The following is a 17,846-nucleotide window of genomic DNA, read 5'->3' on the forward strand; positions in this document are numbered from 1 at the left end:
ATGGCAGGAACCTTCTCAGCCCAGCTGAAACCTGCCAGGAGTCGCCACTGAGCGCAGACGGAGGGCAGCTATCATGCACACAGAGAACAAAATGCCTCTTTAACTCAGCTTTTTGCGCTGTGGGTTCCCACTTCCACTGCCTCCCCTGTTTCAGGAAAGGTCCCTGCTCTTCCCTTCTGGGCCCATTTTGTGCTGCTCTTCTCTCTGACTGAGAATTGTTAAAGCAATCTCAGGTCCATCTCAGATTTCAAAGCATGGCTTGGCGTTGTATGAGGTGCCTTCCAAGCAGCAGGAGCTGCAAAAGACTTAACTTCTAACAGCCACCCTACACAGCTTTTCCAGCGGCCCAAGAACTTGCAGTTGAAGTTACAGCAGTTACAGGCTGTAGAAAAGAAAGTGAGAATTTGTTTTCTGCATGTGCTATGAAAGCTGTAACCTAATACTTAACCAACCCATGCAGCATGCCCAGGGCCAGCTGCAGAAAGCATACAATTGAGCTCACCAGAAACTATGCACCTAAACCACATCAAATGAATCATATCCTACAAATGCCCATATCCTCCACTCCCAGCAAGCGAGGCAGCCACTGATAACTAACTCAGAAGCAGCTGCCCATGCTGTAGACATGGGAAATTCAAGAATATGAGCCCTAGCTATGGGGAATATGAGGTCCAAAGTTATGGACACATCTGGCGTGGCAGGAGGGAGAGGAGCACGGCCCATCCCAGCCTGCTCTCTTAACTTAGCAGCATGGTAAAGCGTCAGCAAGCAGCAGTAATGGAAGAATCTATGCCTTTTATTTATTTATTTCAGAAAATACTTCTGTTGAGTTCATCACAAAAGTCATTGAACAGTAAACGACAACGAACATAAACCGTACAAAAAAAAAATATATATATATATTTACGTGACAGGAAGAATGAAACAAATGAGAGATGGATAAAATATTGCAGACTGTCGCTTCCCCACCGCCCCTCTCCAAAATTCAAAACTTTGGAATATGGAAGAACAACAAATTTTCCTCGAGTTCCTTTTGCTGAAGTTCTGGTCCATGGAATTCAACATACCTGAAGGAAAGCTACGTGCCTCCGCCTGGCTTTCATAATGGCCATCTTTCCTCTCTGCCAGCAAAACTCCCACCCACAGCCCCGAGGCTACGTAACAAACTTCACCGTTTGAGTACAAAGCCTGCCAAACAAACCATCTACTGCATGCTCACAAAGCTTCCAGGAAGGCTGTAAATCAGACCCCAAAATCTCCACCTACTGTTGGTGCACGTCAGGCTCCATCTACCAAAACTTCATCCAAGGTAAGAAGCAGCTGTTGCTGCAAATCCCCATGCACTGCAGTAATGCTGTGGTACCTACAGGCCTTGGGAATAACTTGGGGGTCAGAGGAGGATCCTAGGGTAGTCCTCCCCTCCGACAGGGAAGCGTGTCAGAAATACATCTTAAAACAAGATAGGGGTAAGGGGTCCTACAGAGGAACCAGAACTTGTCTTTACCACTAACCCAAACATGAGTAAGAAAAATCCTAAACAAAAAAAAAAACAACAACAAAACATAACTGTAATGCCCCACAAAGTAAGAGTCACTCAAAAATTATATGTGAAATGCTACATCTGTTCTTCTTCAACCCTCTTCTCTTCCCAAGCCCATCCCTGAACTCTCCGCAACAAAAAGAGAGAACTGCTGCCAGTATTTCAAAGGTTTCTAGACTAGGACAGGAGAACACCACACTGCACACTAAAAATCACAGACTACTCAGTCCCTGACCTTACGTTGGTAATAGACACAGATGGCAGAATCAGCCTCAAGCCCACAGGAAGGGCGCAGAGCAAGCAGTGATTACACAAAGTCAGAACTTGCATAGTCTATCAGTTCCTGCACTGTGGCAGACAACAGCTCTTGCTTCAGGTTGGGTTTGTTGGTGTGGTTGTGGCTTTTTTTTTTGCAGATGACAGGGAGCTTGACAGGATGGGATGCAAGAAGAGCATTTACTCAATGATGGAGGGCTCTCAGCATCTTTGCACACAAAGCAGTCAAGGGAAGACTGACCAGTAACCGTTTGCAGTGAAAGTTCTTTGGGCTGAAAAGAAGGCTTGGTCTGCTGAGAAATGCCATGGACATAAAAGCAGTTACTGCAGAGATGGTGTTTGCACTAAAAGCCAGAGGCAGAAGCAGCTCGGGGCAGCCCCTCCAATGGGGGGCAGATTGGAAACCTCGAGGATGAGACTTCGCATTGCCTTATAGCAAAGGCTCAGCACTACATAACCAAACAGAAGTCATGCCATGCTTTGGCGTAACAGAAGAAGGATGAAGATTTCAGAGGATTAAAGACAGAGGAGGGCAAAAAAGAACATCATCTCTGGGCTTAAGAAAAAATAACAAACAACAAGCAGAAAGAAAACATGGAAATATTTCCAAAGCAAACTGTCCCTTTTACTGGTAGCTCTATCAAAAGACAGAAAAAAACAAAATCTAAACAAAAAAGGTACATAAATGTAGCATATGTTGTACATATGTCATAAGGAGAAAGGGTGTTCAGCTGCTGCTATACTACACAGATCAAGCACACGAGACGCTACACGACAACATAAGGCACTTGGGATACAACGATAATTAGCTACTCTATGAAGACACAGGATTGTGCAAGTGGAGAAGCTGCCTGAAGCGAAGCAGGCAGGAAGAGGAATTATTCAGCAGCCAGTATCTGAGAGGATTGTATGTGTCATCTGTCAACAGAGCCAATCCTCAGCTGTTGAGAGGCGCCAGCTTCAAAGTCTCCTTTCCTCACTTCCCCTCAAAAAGGGGGACCTTCTTCCAGACTCCTGCTGACATTCTGTTTGACTCAGAGGTCACGGGAACAGAGGAACAAGCGGAATCTGAGCAACTGTACTCACGTCCCTACACATTTTCTCCCTCCTGTGCCCAGCATTAGCTGAGGCTCTGCAAGGAGAGGAGGAAGGGAGAAATGACATCGACAAAAAGAGGGAGGAAAAAGCGACTCCATTCCAAGAGTGGCAGACAAACAACTGTCTCTCATTCTCCAAAAGACGAAAGATACAAATGACAACTGTGCCAGCCTCACTGCAAAAAGCCCGAGCTAGAATCATGCCTGGAGGGGCTGAGCAAGTGACATGCCATGAGACCACACATCCCATCACCCATAAGGAAGGTGGGCTTCCATCCTGCCTTGCACATCAAAGAGTGGCCAGGCTCTCCTCGACCCCATGCACCGGGAGCTACAGCTGACTTTGCTGCACAAGAGGCACCAACAGCAAAGCCCAGCTACAGAAAGCACCCCAAACAAGAGCTATGGGGTGAGAAGCACCCACCAGCCAAATCCAAACTGGTGCACAGACCCCAAGGAAGCCCACCGACCTGTGAAAACCCTGGGCAGGAGGTGCTGCCCACCAGCAAAGGGGAGCGAGCCAGTGGCACCTGGGCTTCCCTCAGACCTCAGGTCAGGGAGGTGCAAGAGAGAGAGTGGTCTGTAGCAAAAGACGGCCTCTGAGGTAGATTTAAGACAACTCCATTTGCCAACAGCTATGCCTCACAGGCCTTTCCTAATGTACAAGCTACTCCTCACAGCCCTTGGCTTCCTTCCTGTCATCTCATTCACAGCTCAGAAAGGGATGAAGGGGCTAGGGTTTTTGGAAGAAACCCTACATTTGATAGCACCTTGGGTGGATACAACTGTGTACCCTATGGAAAGAGAAGCTGATGGCTGCAGATGGCACAGCTGGACTGGCATGGTAGGAATGAGGATGGCTAAGCACAAGGGGCACAGTCCCATTAAGGCAAAACCCTTTGCAGCAGCCACTTCGCTCATCTGGAGGAGGTGACGAGCCATGAGCACGCCAGGTCTGAGGCACAGGAGGCTGACAGGAGCCAGGCCAGGGCTCAGAGTGGGGCAAGGCTCGAGGATTCACCTGGACCTGAGGATGTCACTGCCCTTCAACAAGGCATGAGCTGCAGAGCCCTGAGCCCAGCTCTCAGTGCTGGGGGATGCAGAACAACTACAGGGCAGTCCAGAGAATAAAGGGGACCCAGCTGTACCAGAAAAGCTGGGGCAAGTAAAGGCTAGGATGTGGGTCCTATAGGAAGAGGGAACTCGTCTCCCTTCTCTGCTTCCTAGATCACTAAAATTAGCTCAAAGCCAGGAGCTGGAGGAACCCCACTCAACCAGAGAGAGACAAGACACTACAGAGGTTCCTCCCTCAGACGCTAGTCCCTATTTGCAGCATCGACATCATGCAACACATGCTGAGTGCTGGCTGGACTGCCCCAGCAGGGGAAACCATCAGCCATGAGCACCTCATGGGTCTCAGAGTCCCCGTACTTCTCCCCTGGAGCCCGTTCCCATAGCTGACACATGGAGCCTTCAAACTGCCACGGCCCTGAACCAGGGGATGGGGGAATCAACACAGAGAGAGGGGAGAAACATGCTGTAGGAGCAAAAAAAGTATTTCGGAACCATCTACAACGCATTTGTAACAAAAATGCAAAATAACCAAACACTAAAATAGAAAAAAAAATAATAAAATTGCACACTGATTTACGGTGAAACAGAGGAAGGCAAAACCAGAGGAGGCTTGGAAAAGGCTCCTGCAGGGGAAAGGAGCAGGGGAAAGGGACCTTTTTGGTTTTATTGCAAATGGTTCAAGAAAGTAAGAAAGAAAGGGAGGAGAGTGAGACACCTCGGGCAGACGGCCTGATCCCAAGCTGCTCAAGACAACCTTGTGAGGACTGGGAGGAAGGGCTGCCCTCAGTCCTGGCCCCTCGCCCTCCTCCCCAGGAGCCGAGGCCTTTAGGGTGATTTCAGCTTCTTGGTTCGCGGCGAGGTGCCGTTCTCCGCTTTCACCACTCCATTTTCATGGTAACCTGGGGACAGAGACAGAAAAACCTCACCTCACCTGTGTGGGCCAGCATCATATATGGATACACATTCTATACGTCATTATAGAATGAGTTGGAAGAGATCTTAAAGCCCGTCCACTGGCCACAGGCAGGGACACCTCCCACCGCCCAGGCTGCCCACGGCCCCATCCAGCCTGCCTTTGGGCACTGCAGGCACCCACAGCAATCTGGGCAGCCCGTCTCCCGGCGCTCCCTGCTCACCCGAGTCTCTCTTGAGCGGCTTGGCTGGCTGCTTGGCGCAGGCTGCGGCCCGCTTCCTGCTGCTCTGCTCGTGCCAGTACTCCCGCCAGCGCCGCAGCTGGAAGTGGATGAAGCGCCACATCACCGAGGCCTGGAAGAGGCACACCAACAGCAGCACACTCATTCTGGCAGGGGTGGAGAAGAGGCAAGGCTGAGAAGAGAGGAGCCAGGCCACCATCGGCCTGGCCTTCACCCCGCACCGGTGGTCCAGGTTCCCCTGGACCGATGGATGTTTCCTAACATCCAGCCTGAACCTCCCCTGGCGCAACTTGAGGCCATCACCTCTCATCCCGTCACTGTTAGCTGGGAGCAGAGACCAACCCCCATCTCGCCACAGCCTCCTTTCAGGGAGCTGTAGAAGCTGTAAGGCCCATCTCAATCAGCACTGCCCAAAACAATGGCAGCCCATCCCATCCCCTGCTTCCCCCGTTAACGGGCATCCAAACACATACAAGCAGATGGAAAAGCTCCTTTTTCATTGACCACATCAATACACAGTTACGGGTCCACAAGGGAGAACATGCATGTCTTTCCCTAAGGTGTCTGCTTCAGTTCATCCTTTGTAACTGGTTACTTCCTTCAACAAATACGAGGGAAATAGTTTCACAAGATATTCACAGGAAAGGATGCACAGAAGGAACAGATATGGTGCAGGACATTCCTACCTGAAGAGGATATGGTTGAAGAGAAAGCTAAAGAGATTCCCTTTCTCTGGTTCCAGGGCCTGGTTCTCCACGCGTGGCAGACCAAAGCCAATGACCAAAATGTAGAGGGTTAGCGTGAAGAGCTTGGTGACCACAAAGACAACAGCCCAGACGTTAAACCTGATGGAAGGCAAGCAGAGATGTGGACAGGAGCAGCCTCTGGGCCCCATGGCCATATGCAGCGCCCCATTGCCACAGAATGTCACCCCATTCTCAGCAGAAGGTCACGCTGCCAGCATGCACCGTGGTGCAGAAGCACTTTGTAGACATCTCCCCTAGCACATCTCCCCTTCCTGACCTGGAGATGCTCCAATGCTTAGCACTGTGCAGCTCAGTAACCTCTTTGCTCCCAACTCTCCCCACCCTAACCTCAACCCAACTTCTTCTGGAGATACACTTTGTGCTGCACTCTCAGTGTCCCCCAGTGTTGAGCTGCAAGGTGACAGCAAAAACCAGAGGGCACTGGAGATGGAATGCCATGGCCAGCTCACCCACTTACAATTTCTCGTTGTTCTCATCTGTGAAGTAGACCAGCCGGGCCATGTGGAAGAAGAATTCAGCTAAATACTGCAACAGCAAGAGGATCAGCCCCAAGCGGGTTAAACTACAAAGAAGGAGAAGAAGAAAAAAGCATCACCAGGCTGGTCAGCTTTGGTCCTTCACATCCAGAATGTTCCATCCCTAAGCTGCAGAAAGCACCAGCCCAAAGCTGGACAGCTCAGATGACCAGATCGCAATGGTGAAATCCCCGACCCCAAAGCATCAAAGCAACAAACCAGTAGTTTATCCCTCACAAAAACAGCTCTTTACCATCCTGCAGCTAGGAGTTCAACTTTCACGCTATTTACTTTATCCCCCTGGATTCCCAGCCCCAGACAAAGAATTTGGGGATGAAAAACCCTGCAAAAGCCCCAGCTCAAGACACAGAGATAGACGACTCACTTGAGGAGGTACGCGCCGGCGATGTGCACCAGGTAGAGCGCAATGCACTGCAGCTGGCGTGGGATGTCCTCCTGGCAGGGCAGAGAGCAGTGATAATCCCCTCACCCTGTCCTCTCCCCCCCTCAAATCCCAAAGCCCCAAGGAGCCTGGAGCCCTTGGACAGCTCTCACCTTGCGAACTTTTTGGAAGTAGAGCTCTGGCAACGCGTGCAGCCAGTAGGCCAGCTGACACAGGTAGAAGAACTTCACCTGGAAGCTGAAGGCAGGGATGAGCTGCGGAGCGAGCCTTGGGCGCCGTGGGCTCCTGGGGCCCCAAGCAATCCCCTCACTGCTCCGATGCCATTGGATTTAGGGGACTACATTTAGCCGAGTCTGGGCTTCATCCAGGTGTTTGTGCTGTGGTCTCCACGTCCCCAGCAAATCTCACTCTTGCAAAACCCCAAGAAGGGAGAATTATCCCCTCTTCTTCGTTTCTACCATGGAAAACGAAGAGCAAAGCCACCTACCCAAGGTGATGAATAACTAAACCATGAAAAAGCCCTTCAAGAACACCCTCCCCAAAGCCCCAGAGGAGATGCCCACCCCTGACCAGGATCTTGCTGCATGCAAAGGGCTCTGTGCTGCCAGCAGCCCGCTCTCAGCCACATGGAAAATGGTATGGGGGAAGGAAGCAGTCAGCCCAAGAACAAAATGTGAGTGCTTACGGAAGATAAACATGCGGGTAGTTTTCCCACAAACTCTGGGGGTTTGATATGTATCCTTCCTGAAAAAGAGAGGCAAAGTCGTCAGATAGAGGAACAAGGCAGCACGTGGTTACAATGAGGCAAGGTTAACATCCCCTGCACAAGCCAGGACTGAGCTCTCCAAGCTCAGATACGTTCCCACGTCTCTAGTTTCATGACATCCCCATGTTTGGGTAACAAAAGCTGCGTTTGTGGTTGCACAAAAGGCCCTGAGCTGAGGGACAGGATGTTTTGGGGTTTGGGCAATGCAAGGAGGATGCTCTGGAAACACTGGGATGAAATATCAGTAGTGCAGCTGCAAGAAACCATGTGCATGGTCTGGGGGGCTTTTCCCAACCGGCATTTCCAGCCCAAGCATCACTCAGCAGAAAGGAATACTTCTGAGGAGAAAGAGGAACAAAAAACACCTACAAAAACCAATTAAATATGCATCACATAGTTTAATTTTCCACTCGCCTGCATTCCCCTGCACTCACAGAGATTACAGGAGCTCCCTTCTTGTTCCACATGTGCACAGGTCTTGCCACAGGGGTCTGCACTGGGTTTTGCAAAGAGATTTTTGCATGGAAAATTCATCCTGCCTGAGGCCAGTTGTCACCATCACCTGTGCCCTCACTGCCCCAAGTCTTTTCTTTTAATTGGCATGACTCCTGAAAGGCCAGGAGAGGGGCAAGGGACGCAAGGATGACCTGTTCTGTGCAGTGTGGGCAGGAACAAAGCCTGAAGATTCCCAAAGGGACTGATCTGGAGGTGACAGTGGTCCTCTAAGAGGGCTGGCAGGACCCCCTGAGCAGCAGGGAGGGGACCCCTCCCCAAGCATCCATTCCCAGCACTGCCAGGAACCACAGCTAGACCTCAATGCATATCAAATCCTCCTCATTGCTACAACACTCTGATCTCTCCAACACCGTCTGCCCAAAGGTTGATGGGGGATTCTTTGCTTTCATAGTTTTTCTTCATCAGAAACCCAAAATTCCCCCCAGGAAACCCAAAGTCCAGCTAGCCCTATGCCTTACCGTCACCACAACGTACAAGCACCAAATCAAAGAGGTGAGGTGGAAGACGACCAGTTGCCCTGACTCATTGAACTTGCTGTGTTTGACTTTGGAGAGATGGAGACGCCTGTTGATTTTCTGGGATGAAGCAGAGGGAAAGGAGAAAGGAAAAGAAAACGTGAGCCACCAGGTCAGCAACTCTCCTTTCTCTTCTTCCTCCCTGTCCTAAGCATCGCCCAAAGATGACAGCTTACACGTGGCCACCCCAGTCTCTGGACCACACCAGAGCCACATTTGATTGCAGCAGGACTGTGTCTCATCCATGGTACTTGAGACACTCCATCTACTCAAGACACCAAACTGCACTCACGTCCAGGGCGTATTCCTGCACCACTGCGTGCAGGATGATGGCAATGAAGATGTAGAAGAGGATGGTGACCAGATCCTTCAGACCGTAGTGATATTGGACCAGTTCCCCATCTGCAAAGAGATCAAACTGTGGGTAAGACCTCTCAATGCCAACGATTTCCAAGGCTTATGACTCACTTGAAGCCTTGAGGTGGCTATAACCAACATAGCTTGGATGGGAGCATGCATTTTGGAGGCAGAGAGAGGTCAAGACTATGCCAGTGGCCACATGGCTGCAAGAAAGCCCTGTAAAAAAGGTCTTCAGCCTGAGTTAGGTCATTGGCAATGCGGGGACAGCTTCTTAATTGTCACACGCCTCAAGGGAGGTGACACTCAGAAGCAGGACTCAGCTGCCTGAACAGAGGTGTACTGCGCTGTAAAGAGATCTAAGAAAGCAGCACGGGGCTAGAGGATGAGAAATACTCAAGGGAAGCCTGCATTTCCAGAGCAATGGGAGACCTAACAGCACCCAAAGTACTCCCACAGTCTGCATTTCGGTATCTATCTGCAGTCTTGCAGTTTGTGGGCAAGAAGTAGATTTGGGGAGAGCTGCAGAAAGCATTGCAATGTGAAAGTCAGGCCCTGCCAAGCTGCTGCTTCCCCTTGCCCCAGTCCTCACTATCTGATCTGTCACCAACCCTCTTTACCCTCAAATAAAGCTTCAGCCCATATTTGCTTTTAAGACTGGAAGTGTCCTAGTAAGGTTAGAATAGGATTTATGAAGACAGCTGGTGTGAAGATGTGCACGACCTGGTCCCCATGTGCTGGGCGTTGTACAAAACCAGAGGTTGAGCTAATGCCTCTCACAGGGTTTATAACCACAGTATATGATAAAATTGCAAGGCTAAAGATGAGTAAATCACTTCAGGCACAAGAGAGGAAGTTGTCTGGACTGTGCTGTAGGGGAACACAGACCACAATTCAATTTGGGAGCAGAGCGAGTCCTTCAGCCATGACTTAGTGGGCTGCCCTTCCATCTTCTCTGTGTCTGCCTCATCCTATTCTTGTTGCACCCTTCTCTTCGACTGGAGGAATGCTCAACGCCTTTCAGTAAGCCACACCATCCTGCTGCCAGGCCAGGCTTTGTGTGTTCCAAGTGTATGCCCAATGCTGAGCCCCATCCTTCACCCAAAGCACTTCTTTTTGCCTTCACACCATGCTCACAGCCCTGATTGTGGCTGGGAGGTAGGAATGAGCAGCCAAAACACAAGCAAACCCTTTTTTCCCCAACATTTCTCACATTTGAAGACCCTTCACTGGGAGGTGAGGCCATGGCAGCCAGCAGCAAGGATTTGGGGTGATTCCTTTCCCGGAGCAGCAGCATCTCTTACCTGCTGTAGGCACACTGATGTTATACTGAGGTAAGATGAAGAGGAAAGCAGTCTTGGCTGTAACCTGTCAAAGACACACAGAGGGGGCATCAAGCAAATTTAATTGCTAATTTCATTCCTCTGCCAACTTTTTACTGTGCTGGGAAAGGGGGATGTGAGGTGGGCAGATGGGAAGGGTGTAGGCACTGGTATGGGAAGGAGACTTCCCAATGGGACCAGGTATTTGGGAAGGGGGAGGATGAAAGAAATCTGGAAAAGCCAGCAAAGCCTGGTGGGGAAGCTGCTCCTGGAGGACGAGCATCCCTTCAGCAGCACCCATCCAGCCCAAGTGTTACCCAGCCACCGCTGTGGTCCCACCAAGCTCTGCAGTGTTACGTGCTGTATTAATTACAACCATCCCTCAGACCCATCCATTCTACTCCCCAGAATGAATCAAAGAAAATAAAACTCCAGACACGAGACGCTGGGTCCTCTGCCAAGAAGGGTATGCTGTTCATTCTTCATTTATTGCTTTTAATTGAAGGGAGGGAACCCCAGCACCCAGGCAGAAGGCTCTGTGGTGCTGTGGCAGAGCTGAGCATCCCATCCCTGTACCCCAAAGAAGCTTCTCCAAGACTGGCACACCCCAAAACCCAACATCAGCCTCTGACCATGCCCTTGTCTTTGTCCAAGCTTGCATATAGGCAGGGTTTTACCTCCAGCCTGAGGGCTTCACAAGCCTCCAGCCTCTCACACAACCAACACCAACAGTGCCACAGCTGACAGACAGCTTCACAGACATAGCTGCAACTGTTTAAAAGCTGAGAACTATTAAAAACCCAGCTGGAAGGATTGCTTCATGCCTTGCAGGACGTAGTTATTGGGGGAGAAAACACAGGGGCTTTGCCAAGCGCTCCCATCCTGTTCCTAAGGGCATTGAGCAAGGGGCTGATGCAGCTGCCCCAGTGCCAAAATACTGCTGGGCTCTGCTGACGGAGGAACAGAGAAGTGAGGAACACAGTGCCCAAGGAGAGGGAGACATCAGGCAGAATTTGGGGTGGTTATGGAAAAAGTGCATCGCCTGGCTGGCTTAAGGAGATGCTTCTGGCTCCTGTAAGCCCTGCTGGCAACGAAAGCAAGGTTACTTCATCCTGGAGTACAGCACAACCAGAAGCACCATCTCCAGGATGAAGTCTTGGAACCAGCCAGAGAGGCTGGGGTGCATCACCAGAGCTGCATCTGTGGCTTTTTGGAGATGGCCCTCAGGCTTTGTAAAGGCTCAAACACAGCTTTGGACAGGCAGAGTGGTAGCTTCCAGAGCAGCAGCTCCATGAGATGGAGCACACAACGGATGGTGTGAACCAGCAGGGACATGGCAGCCAGGACACCAGCGACATCCCTCCATTCTTCAATCCTTGAATCATTCAGGTTGGAAAAGACCTCCAAGATCACCCAGTCCAACCCCACCATGCCCACTGACCACATCCTTCAGTGCCACAGCCCCACGGCTCTGGAGCACCTCCATGGATGGTGGCTCCACCACTTGCAGCTGTGCCACTGCATCACTGCTCTTTCAGAGAAGAAACGTTTCCTAACATCCTACCTAAACCTCCCTTGACATCTTCCTGATGGTTGGACTCAGTGACATTACTGGTCTTTCCAACCTTAATGATCCTATGAAGGCAGAAGCGAGGGTTCCTTGGCTCAGGAAGCAGACACTTCTAAGCTGCCATTAAGCAGCCTGTGGATAGGCCACAGAAAGAAGAAGCTGGTGAGCCAAGGATTATTCAGAGGCACAAGACCTGCAGCAGGAAGACACTCGCTGTGCTCACACTGAAATAAGATCTTGATACTGGAATTGTACAAGGGGAGTGGGATTTGCCTGCAAGGGATGAGATACCACATAGGAAGTGCTTTATGCTCCACCACATCCAGGTGGCTTTGGGAAACCCCTGGTGAGCAGCCCCCACTGCTCCCTGCTCCCTGTGCCAGGGCTCCAGCACTGCCCAGCACAGCACTGCTGCTGATGGCAGCTCCTGGGCTCCAGGCTGTGCTCTGTGTGCCTGCACTGCCCTGGGCTCCATGGAGCACAGCCCCATCCCCTTGCATGTCCTTTGAGGATTTATGGCTGCAGTGAGACCCCCTGAGACCCCCCAGCTCTGGGCCAAGCAGCCCCAGCTCTCACAGCCTCTGATCACTGCAGAGCTGGTGGGGGAGGCTGGGGGAGCTGCAGCAGCCCGAGCTGGGAAAATATTTCCAGTGCTTGAAAAACAACCCTAATTACAGATAAAATGCTGTCAGAAGACTTTTCTCCGTTGTTTTTTTTTTTTTCTCCCTTCCACCAGCCGCAGTGTTTGCTGAAAGCAAGCCGTGTTGATCCATGGTAGGCATTGACACAGGCTCTATATGTAAACCAAAGGCCAAACTTTGGACCAGAGCTTTGGAAAGTAAACAGCAGCCGTTCTCAAAAAGCCCTCCTCCCAGGGCAGCGCAGCCCCTCTGCCTACACATGGCTCACCCCACAGCAGGGCACCACGGCAGCATGGAAAAGTCAATCCTGCACAAAGCCCCACTCACAACCCACCAACGGGAAGCCCTTCCAGCTCAGGTATGAAACAAGCCCTCAAAACAGCATGGTCTCCCCCAGATTTAACTTGCACAAATGCTGCCCGACCCCATCCTGTGCTCCCCAATGTGGGTATGAGCAAGGTGGGCAGCTGCAGGCTCAGCCAAGCCCTGCTTGGCTTTCATTTTTCTGCCAAACAGCGAAAATAAGATATGCAAAGTGAGGATGGAGAGCAGCTGCTTTGTGTTTCCAACCTTCAGCTGGTTTTGGTGAAAAAAAACCCCAAAAATTAAATTAAACTTTACACACTTGGCTTTGGTGGAGGCAGTGACCGCATGCACTCTGTGCAGCGAAAGCCACGGAGTCACAGAATAACAGAATCATCGAATGGTTTGAGTTGGAAGGGACCTTTAAAGGCCATCTGTCCCATCTGCACTGAACAGGGACACCCACAGCTCCATCAGTGCTCACAGCCAATCCTGCCTGACCTTGGGTGTCCCAAGGAAGGGGCACCACTGCACTCACAACATCTGGGAGGGTTTTGTGTCACGGAGGCTTTGGGCTGGGTGGGAAGGCAAGGATGGCTGCATTTGGGATGGCTCCTTTTGGGGGAATGCCCCCACAACCCATGTTACCTCTATGAGGATGCACCCAGCACCCAAACAGGCAAAGGGCAGCATGCAGCATTGTGTCCCCATATCACCACCAGTACCCAGTCCCTGCTGCAAAACAACTCCCAGGCTGCTTCTGCTATCAACCCACTGAGCTGGGGTGAAGTTGTGAACCGAAGGGATGCTCAAGGAGGATTTCATGTCATTGAATCATTATGGTTGGAAATGACCCATCAGCCATGAAAACAGCCATCCAAGGCTGGATGTGGCTCTGGGCAGCCTGGTCTGCTGGTTGGTGACCCTGCACACAGCAGGGGGTTGGAACTGGACGAGCATTGTGGGCCTTTTCAACCCAGGCCATTCTATGATTCTATGCTCACCAAGTTCCCCAAGATCAACCCAAGCCACCCCCACCCACTGCCCACGTCCCTCAGTGCCACATCAGTGACCCTCAACCATTGGGACACATGCTATGAAGTGGGAGATGCTCAGAAGCCTTTGAGCATCACCTTCATTGCCCGTGTTGCCTGGAGTGGGGCTGCCTGGGAAAAGGTTAAAAATCCCATTTACAGAGCCCTCCCCTGCAGGAAACAGCCCTATTGTGAGCAGCACTGGGCTGCTTCCGCATGAGGAAGGTGGGAACCCAGCGAGGAGGAGGAGGAGGAGGATGGGGAGGACACCCAGGCGTTGAAAAGGCATCCAAAGGCAGAAATGTCTGAAGGGAGCTTATAAACTGGAGGGGGAACGGCTGTTAATGAGGGTGGATAGCGATAGGACAAGGGGGAATGGTTTTAAAGTGAGACAGGGGAGGTTTAGGTTGGATATGAGGAGGAAGTTTTTCCCCCAGAGGGTGGTGAGGCACTGCCACAGGTTGCCCTGTTGTGGATGCCCCATCCCTGCAGGCATTCAAGGCCAGGCTGGATGTGGCTCTGGGCAGCCTGGGCTGCTGGTTGGCGACCTGCACACAGCAGGGGGTTGGGACTGGATGAGCATTGTGGGCCTTTGCAACCCAGGCCATTCTGTGATTCTATGATTCTATGAAATGTGCAAGCTGACACCAAAAAAAGCACAGTGGGATGGCAGCAATGGGCACAGGACCCCAGGGGGAAGGCTGGAGATGAGCAAGATAAAGAAGTGAGGATCAAAAGAGGCATCCCAAGCCCTCTGCTATGGGGAGGATTACGGTGGGTGCTGCCTGACACAGCCACCCTGCAGGAGGACCCTGCCAGCAATCAGCACAAGCAGGAGAATGAATTAAAAGCTATGGAAATAAAAGAAGAAGAGACCTTTCCTCAACCCCCCAGCTCCACCCCAGCCCCAAGGGGGCTCAGCTCCTTCACAGCACCGCGGCCACCGAAACCCCACATCCTACGAGCGCCGTGCCCGAAAAATGCAGCTGCAGATGAGAACCACCAGAGATGCAACCTCACCAGGTTGCTTTTCTTTTAAAGCACGGCAACGAAACTCGCATTGTTTGCATGCAGTTTCGGGACGGAGAGCTGCACTCTGTGGCTTAAACCCACACGGATGCAAACCCATGGGTTCCGTGAGCTGCATCGCTCCATCGGTGTGGAAAAGGAAGGGATTAAAAGCCAAAAAAACAAAAAAAAAGCCAAAAAAAGAAAAAAAAAGAAAAAAAAAGAAGAGGGTGGGGGGTGTGCTGCCATCGGGAGGGTACGAAGGAAATGGATTTCCTCCGGCTGCGATTTGCTGCACAAGGAGCCTTTCCTCCTCCGCCAGGCCCCCCGGCCACCCCTTTCCCGGCTGGATTTGCTTTGAAACGTGGCACTGGGCAGAAGGGGAGGGTTTGGGCGGGGATGGTGTGTATGTGGGGGGGGGGGGGGGGAGAGGGGGGTCCTGTTAGGCTGCAGAGAAGAGAGGCCGGCAGTCACCCGATGTGCCTCCACGTCGGGGAGAACTGGAGAGGGAGAAGGCGCTCCTTGAGGCCTCCGTCCCTCCTCCCGTCTCCTCCCCCGAAAGAGGAAATGTATAAATAAAGAAATAAATTCCAATTAAAAAAGAAAGAAAGAAAAAAAAAAAGGACTGCAGCTGAGAGGGACGGCGCCGGAGCTGGGAGAGCGCTCCCAGCACTGCTCAACTACAGTTGGGTTTCCCCATGGAAGAGACAGGGAGGGGGGAAGATTTGTCATAGTGGGACCTCCGCTGCTCATCCCATGGAGAAAACATCTGGAAAGGGGAATGGTGTTGAGAAAAAGCCCCAAAAATACACTTCCAGTGAGGGGGTTGGTTTTTCCTTTCCTTCCCAATGCATTCTCCTCCATGTGGGGTGGGTGAGCGATGCATCCCCATCCCATCCCCAACAGCGGTGGCAGATCTGGGGGCATGTGCAAGAGAACCAAGGTTTGCAAGCACTCCCCCAGCTTGAGGCTCTTTTGCGACCAGAAGGGTTGGGGGTGGCAAAGGGATGGATCACCCCTAAAGCCAGCACATAAGTTGGGGTCCTTAAGGGGATTTCAGCGAGGGGGGACCCCAGTGTTGAGAGTGATGGTGACTGTATGGGATGGCACCTGGCACCCGAAGGGTGGAAGAGATTGGCACCCCAAGGACAAAAGGCATTGGTACCCCAAGAATGGAGGGCACCCCAGGAATGGAAGGAGCCCATCCCAATTGGATGGAAGGGCTTCAGTGCCCCAACAATAGAAGGAGCCTATCCCAAAGCATGGAAGGGCTTTGGTGCCCCAGGAATGGAAAGACCCCACTCCAAAGGATGGAAGGGCTTCGGTGCCCCAAGAATAGTAGGAGCCCATCCCAAAGGATGGAAGGGCTTCGGTGCCCCAAGAATGGAGGAACCCCATCCCAAAGGATGGAAGGGCTCTGGTGCCCCAGGATGGAGGGGTTGTGCCCCACAGCCACCTCAGAGCTGCTCTAGGGGGGCCATTGGGACACCCCGTCCACATTGGGGTGCACAGAGGGGACCCGCACCCAGGGGATCACATCGGGGTGGGAAGGACGGGGGGTCGCGGGCAGGCGGGTGGTGGCGGGGCTGTCCTCGATGGGCGGAGCCAACGAGGCAGGGCACGAACGGATCGGACACGCGTGGGGATGGGAAAGGGAGGATAGAGGGGAGAGTTGGGGGGGGGGGGGGAGGGGTGGTGGTCCTCACCTCGAACATGAGAGCGATGAGCACGCTGAGCACCAGGCAGAAACCGATGTCGGCGTGGTTGTGGATGAGGAACTCCTGGCTGAAGAGCGGGTGGCTCTTGGCCCGTCGCCGGAAAGCCATGGCCGCGCCCGGCAGCGCTGCGGGACCGGGAGCGACTCGGGAGCCACCCGCCCCGCCGCAAACTTCCCCGGGCCCCGCACAACTTCGCGGAGCTCCGCGGCCGCCCCGCGCAGGCGCCGCCCCTCCCCGGTCCTCCCCGGCCCCACCTCCGCGGTTCCCGGCCCCACGCGTGGCCGCCGAGCCGCCCCGACTCCGCGGCTGGGTGCGGGGGGAGCGCGGGGCTGCACCGCGGAAAGGAGGAACTGAGGCATGAAGTCGCAGCTCGGGAAAGAAAACGACAAAAAACAAGCAGCCAACAGCTCTTAAGCTATAATGCCGGGCTAGGAGAAGGGCATCGCCGGAGGGCATCGCCTTCCTGCTCACTCGATGTTCTCCCAGCGCAAGCACGGCCACGAGCAGCACAGACCCACATTGAATCCTAGAATCACAGAATGGCCTGGGTTGCAAAGGCCCACAGTGTCCATCTAGTGTCAACCCCCTGCTGTGTGCAGGTCGACAACCAGCAGCCCAGGCTGCCCAGAGCCTGGCCTTGAATGCCTGCAGGGATGGGGTACATCCAAACCAGCAAACCTATGGGGGATGGTGCCAGCCCTGCAGCTGCATGTCTGCCTGGGCATTGTTAGCGCCGGGAGGGACGGAGTTTTCATTCCTGCTCCTTCTTCCAGATCAGTGGTGAGCAGCACAGCCCGTTCTGGGCAGCTCCAGTCACTCCCTTCATTGTCCAGTCCGGCCCTGGGCTTCCACTCCCCGTTCCTGCCATAGGTTCACACAGCTAAGGTCCCTTCTGCCTCTCTGCAGTGCTGCAGGGGGTTTTCTTGACAAGAATGCAAACAAAAAGGGCTCATCAGAAGCAAATGAGCAGAAATCCTTTATTCCAGGTCAGGTGGGAGGAGAACCTTAGGTTGAGTGTGGTGGGATGGAATCAGAATCAGAATGGCCTGGGTTGCAAAGGCCCACAATGCTCATCCACTTCCAACCCCTGCTGTGTGCAGGTCGCCAACCAGCAGCCCAGGCTGCCCAGAGCCACATCCAGCCTGGCCTTGAATGCCTGCAGGGATGGGGCATCCACAGCCTCCTTGGGCAACCTGTTCCAGTGCCTCACCACCCTCTGGGGGAAAAACTTCCTCCTCATATCCAACCTAAACCTCCCCTGTCTCAGTTT

General features: G+C 52.6%; 1 protein-coding gene across 1 annotated transcript; it reads right to left on the minus strand.

Moving 5' to 3' along the window:
• Positions 1–770: 770 nt before the first annotated feature.
• Positions 771–16,759, minus strand: TRAM2 (translocation associated membrane protein 2). The gene is made up of 11 exons (XM_048935373.1): positions 16,565–16,759; positions 10,285–10,348; positions 8,916–9,025; positions 8,567–8,683; positions 7,512–7,570; positions 6,979–7,063; positions 6,809–6,879; positions 6,366–6,470; positions 5,828–5,986; positions 5,124–5,287; positions 771–4,886 (listed from the first exon to the last, which is right to left on the minus strand). Exons 1-11 carry the CDS (start codon positions 16,682–16,684, stop codon positions 4,813–4,815), a joined length of 1,128 nt encoding a protein of 375 aa, XP_048791330.1. The 5' UTR covers positions 16,685–16,759; the 3' UTR covers positions 771–4,812.
• Positions 16,760–17,846: the final 1,087 nt, after the last annotated feature.

This window comes from Lagopus muta, chromosome 2 (assembly GCF_023343835.1).
Source record: "Lagopus muta isolate bLagMut1 chromosome 2, bLagMut1 primary, whole genome shotgun sequence".
Lineage (NCBI taxonomy): Eukaryota > Metazoa > Chordata > Aves > Galliformes > Phasianidae > Lagopus > Lagopus muta.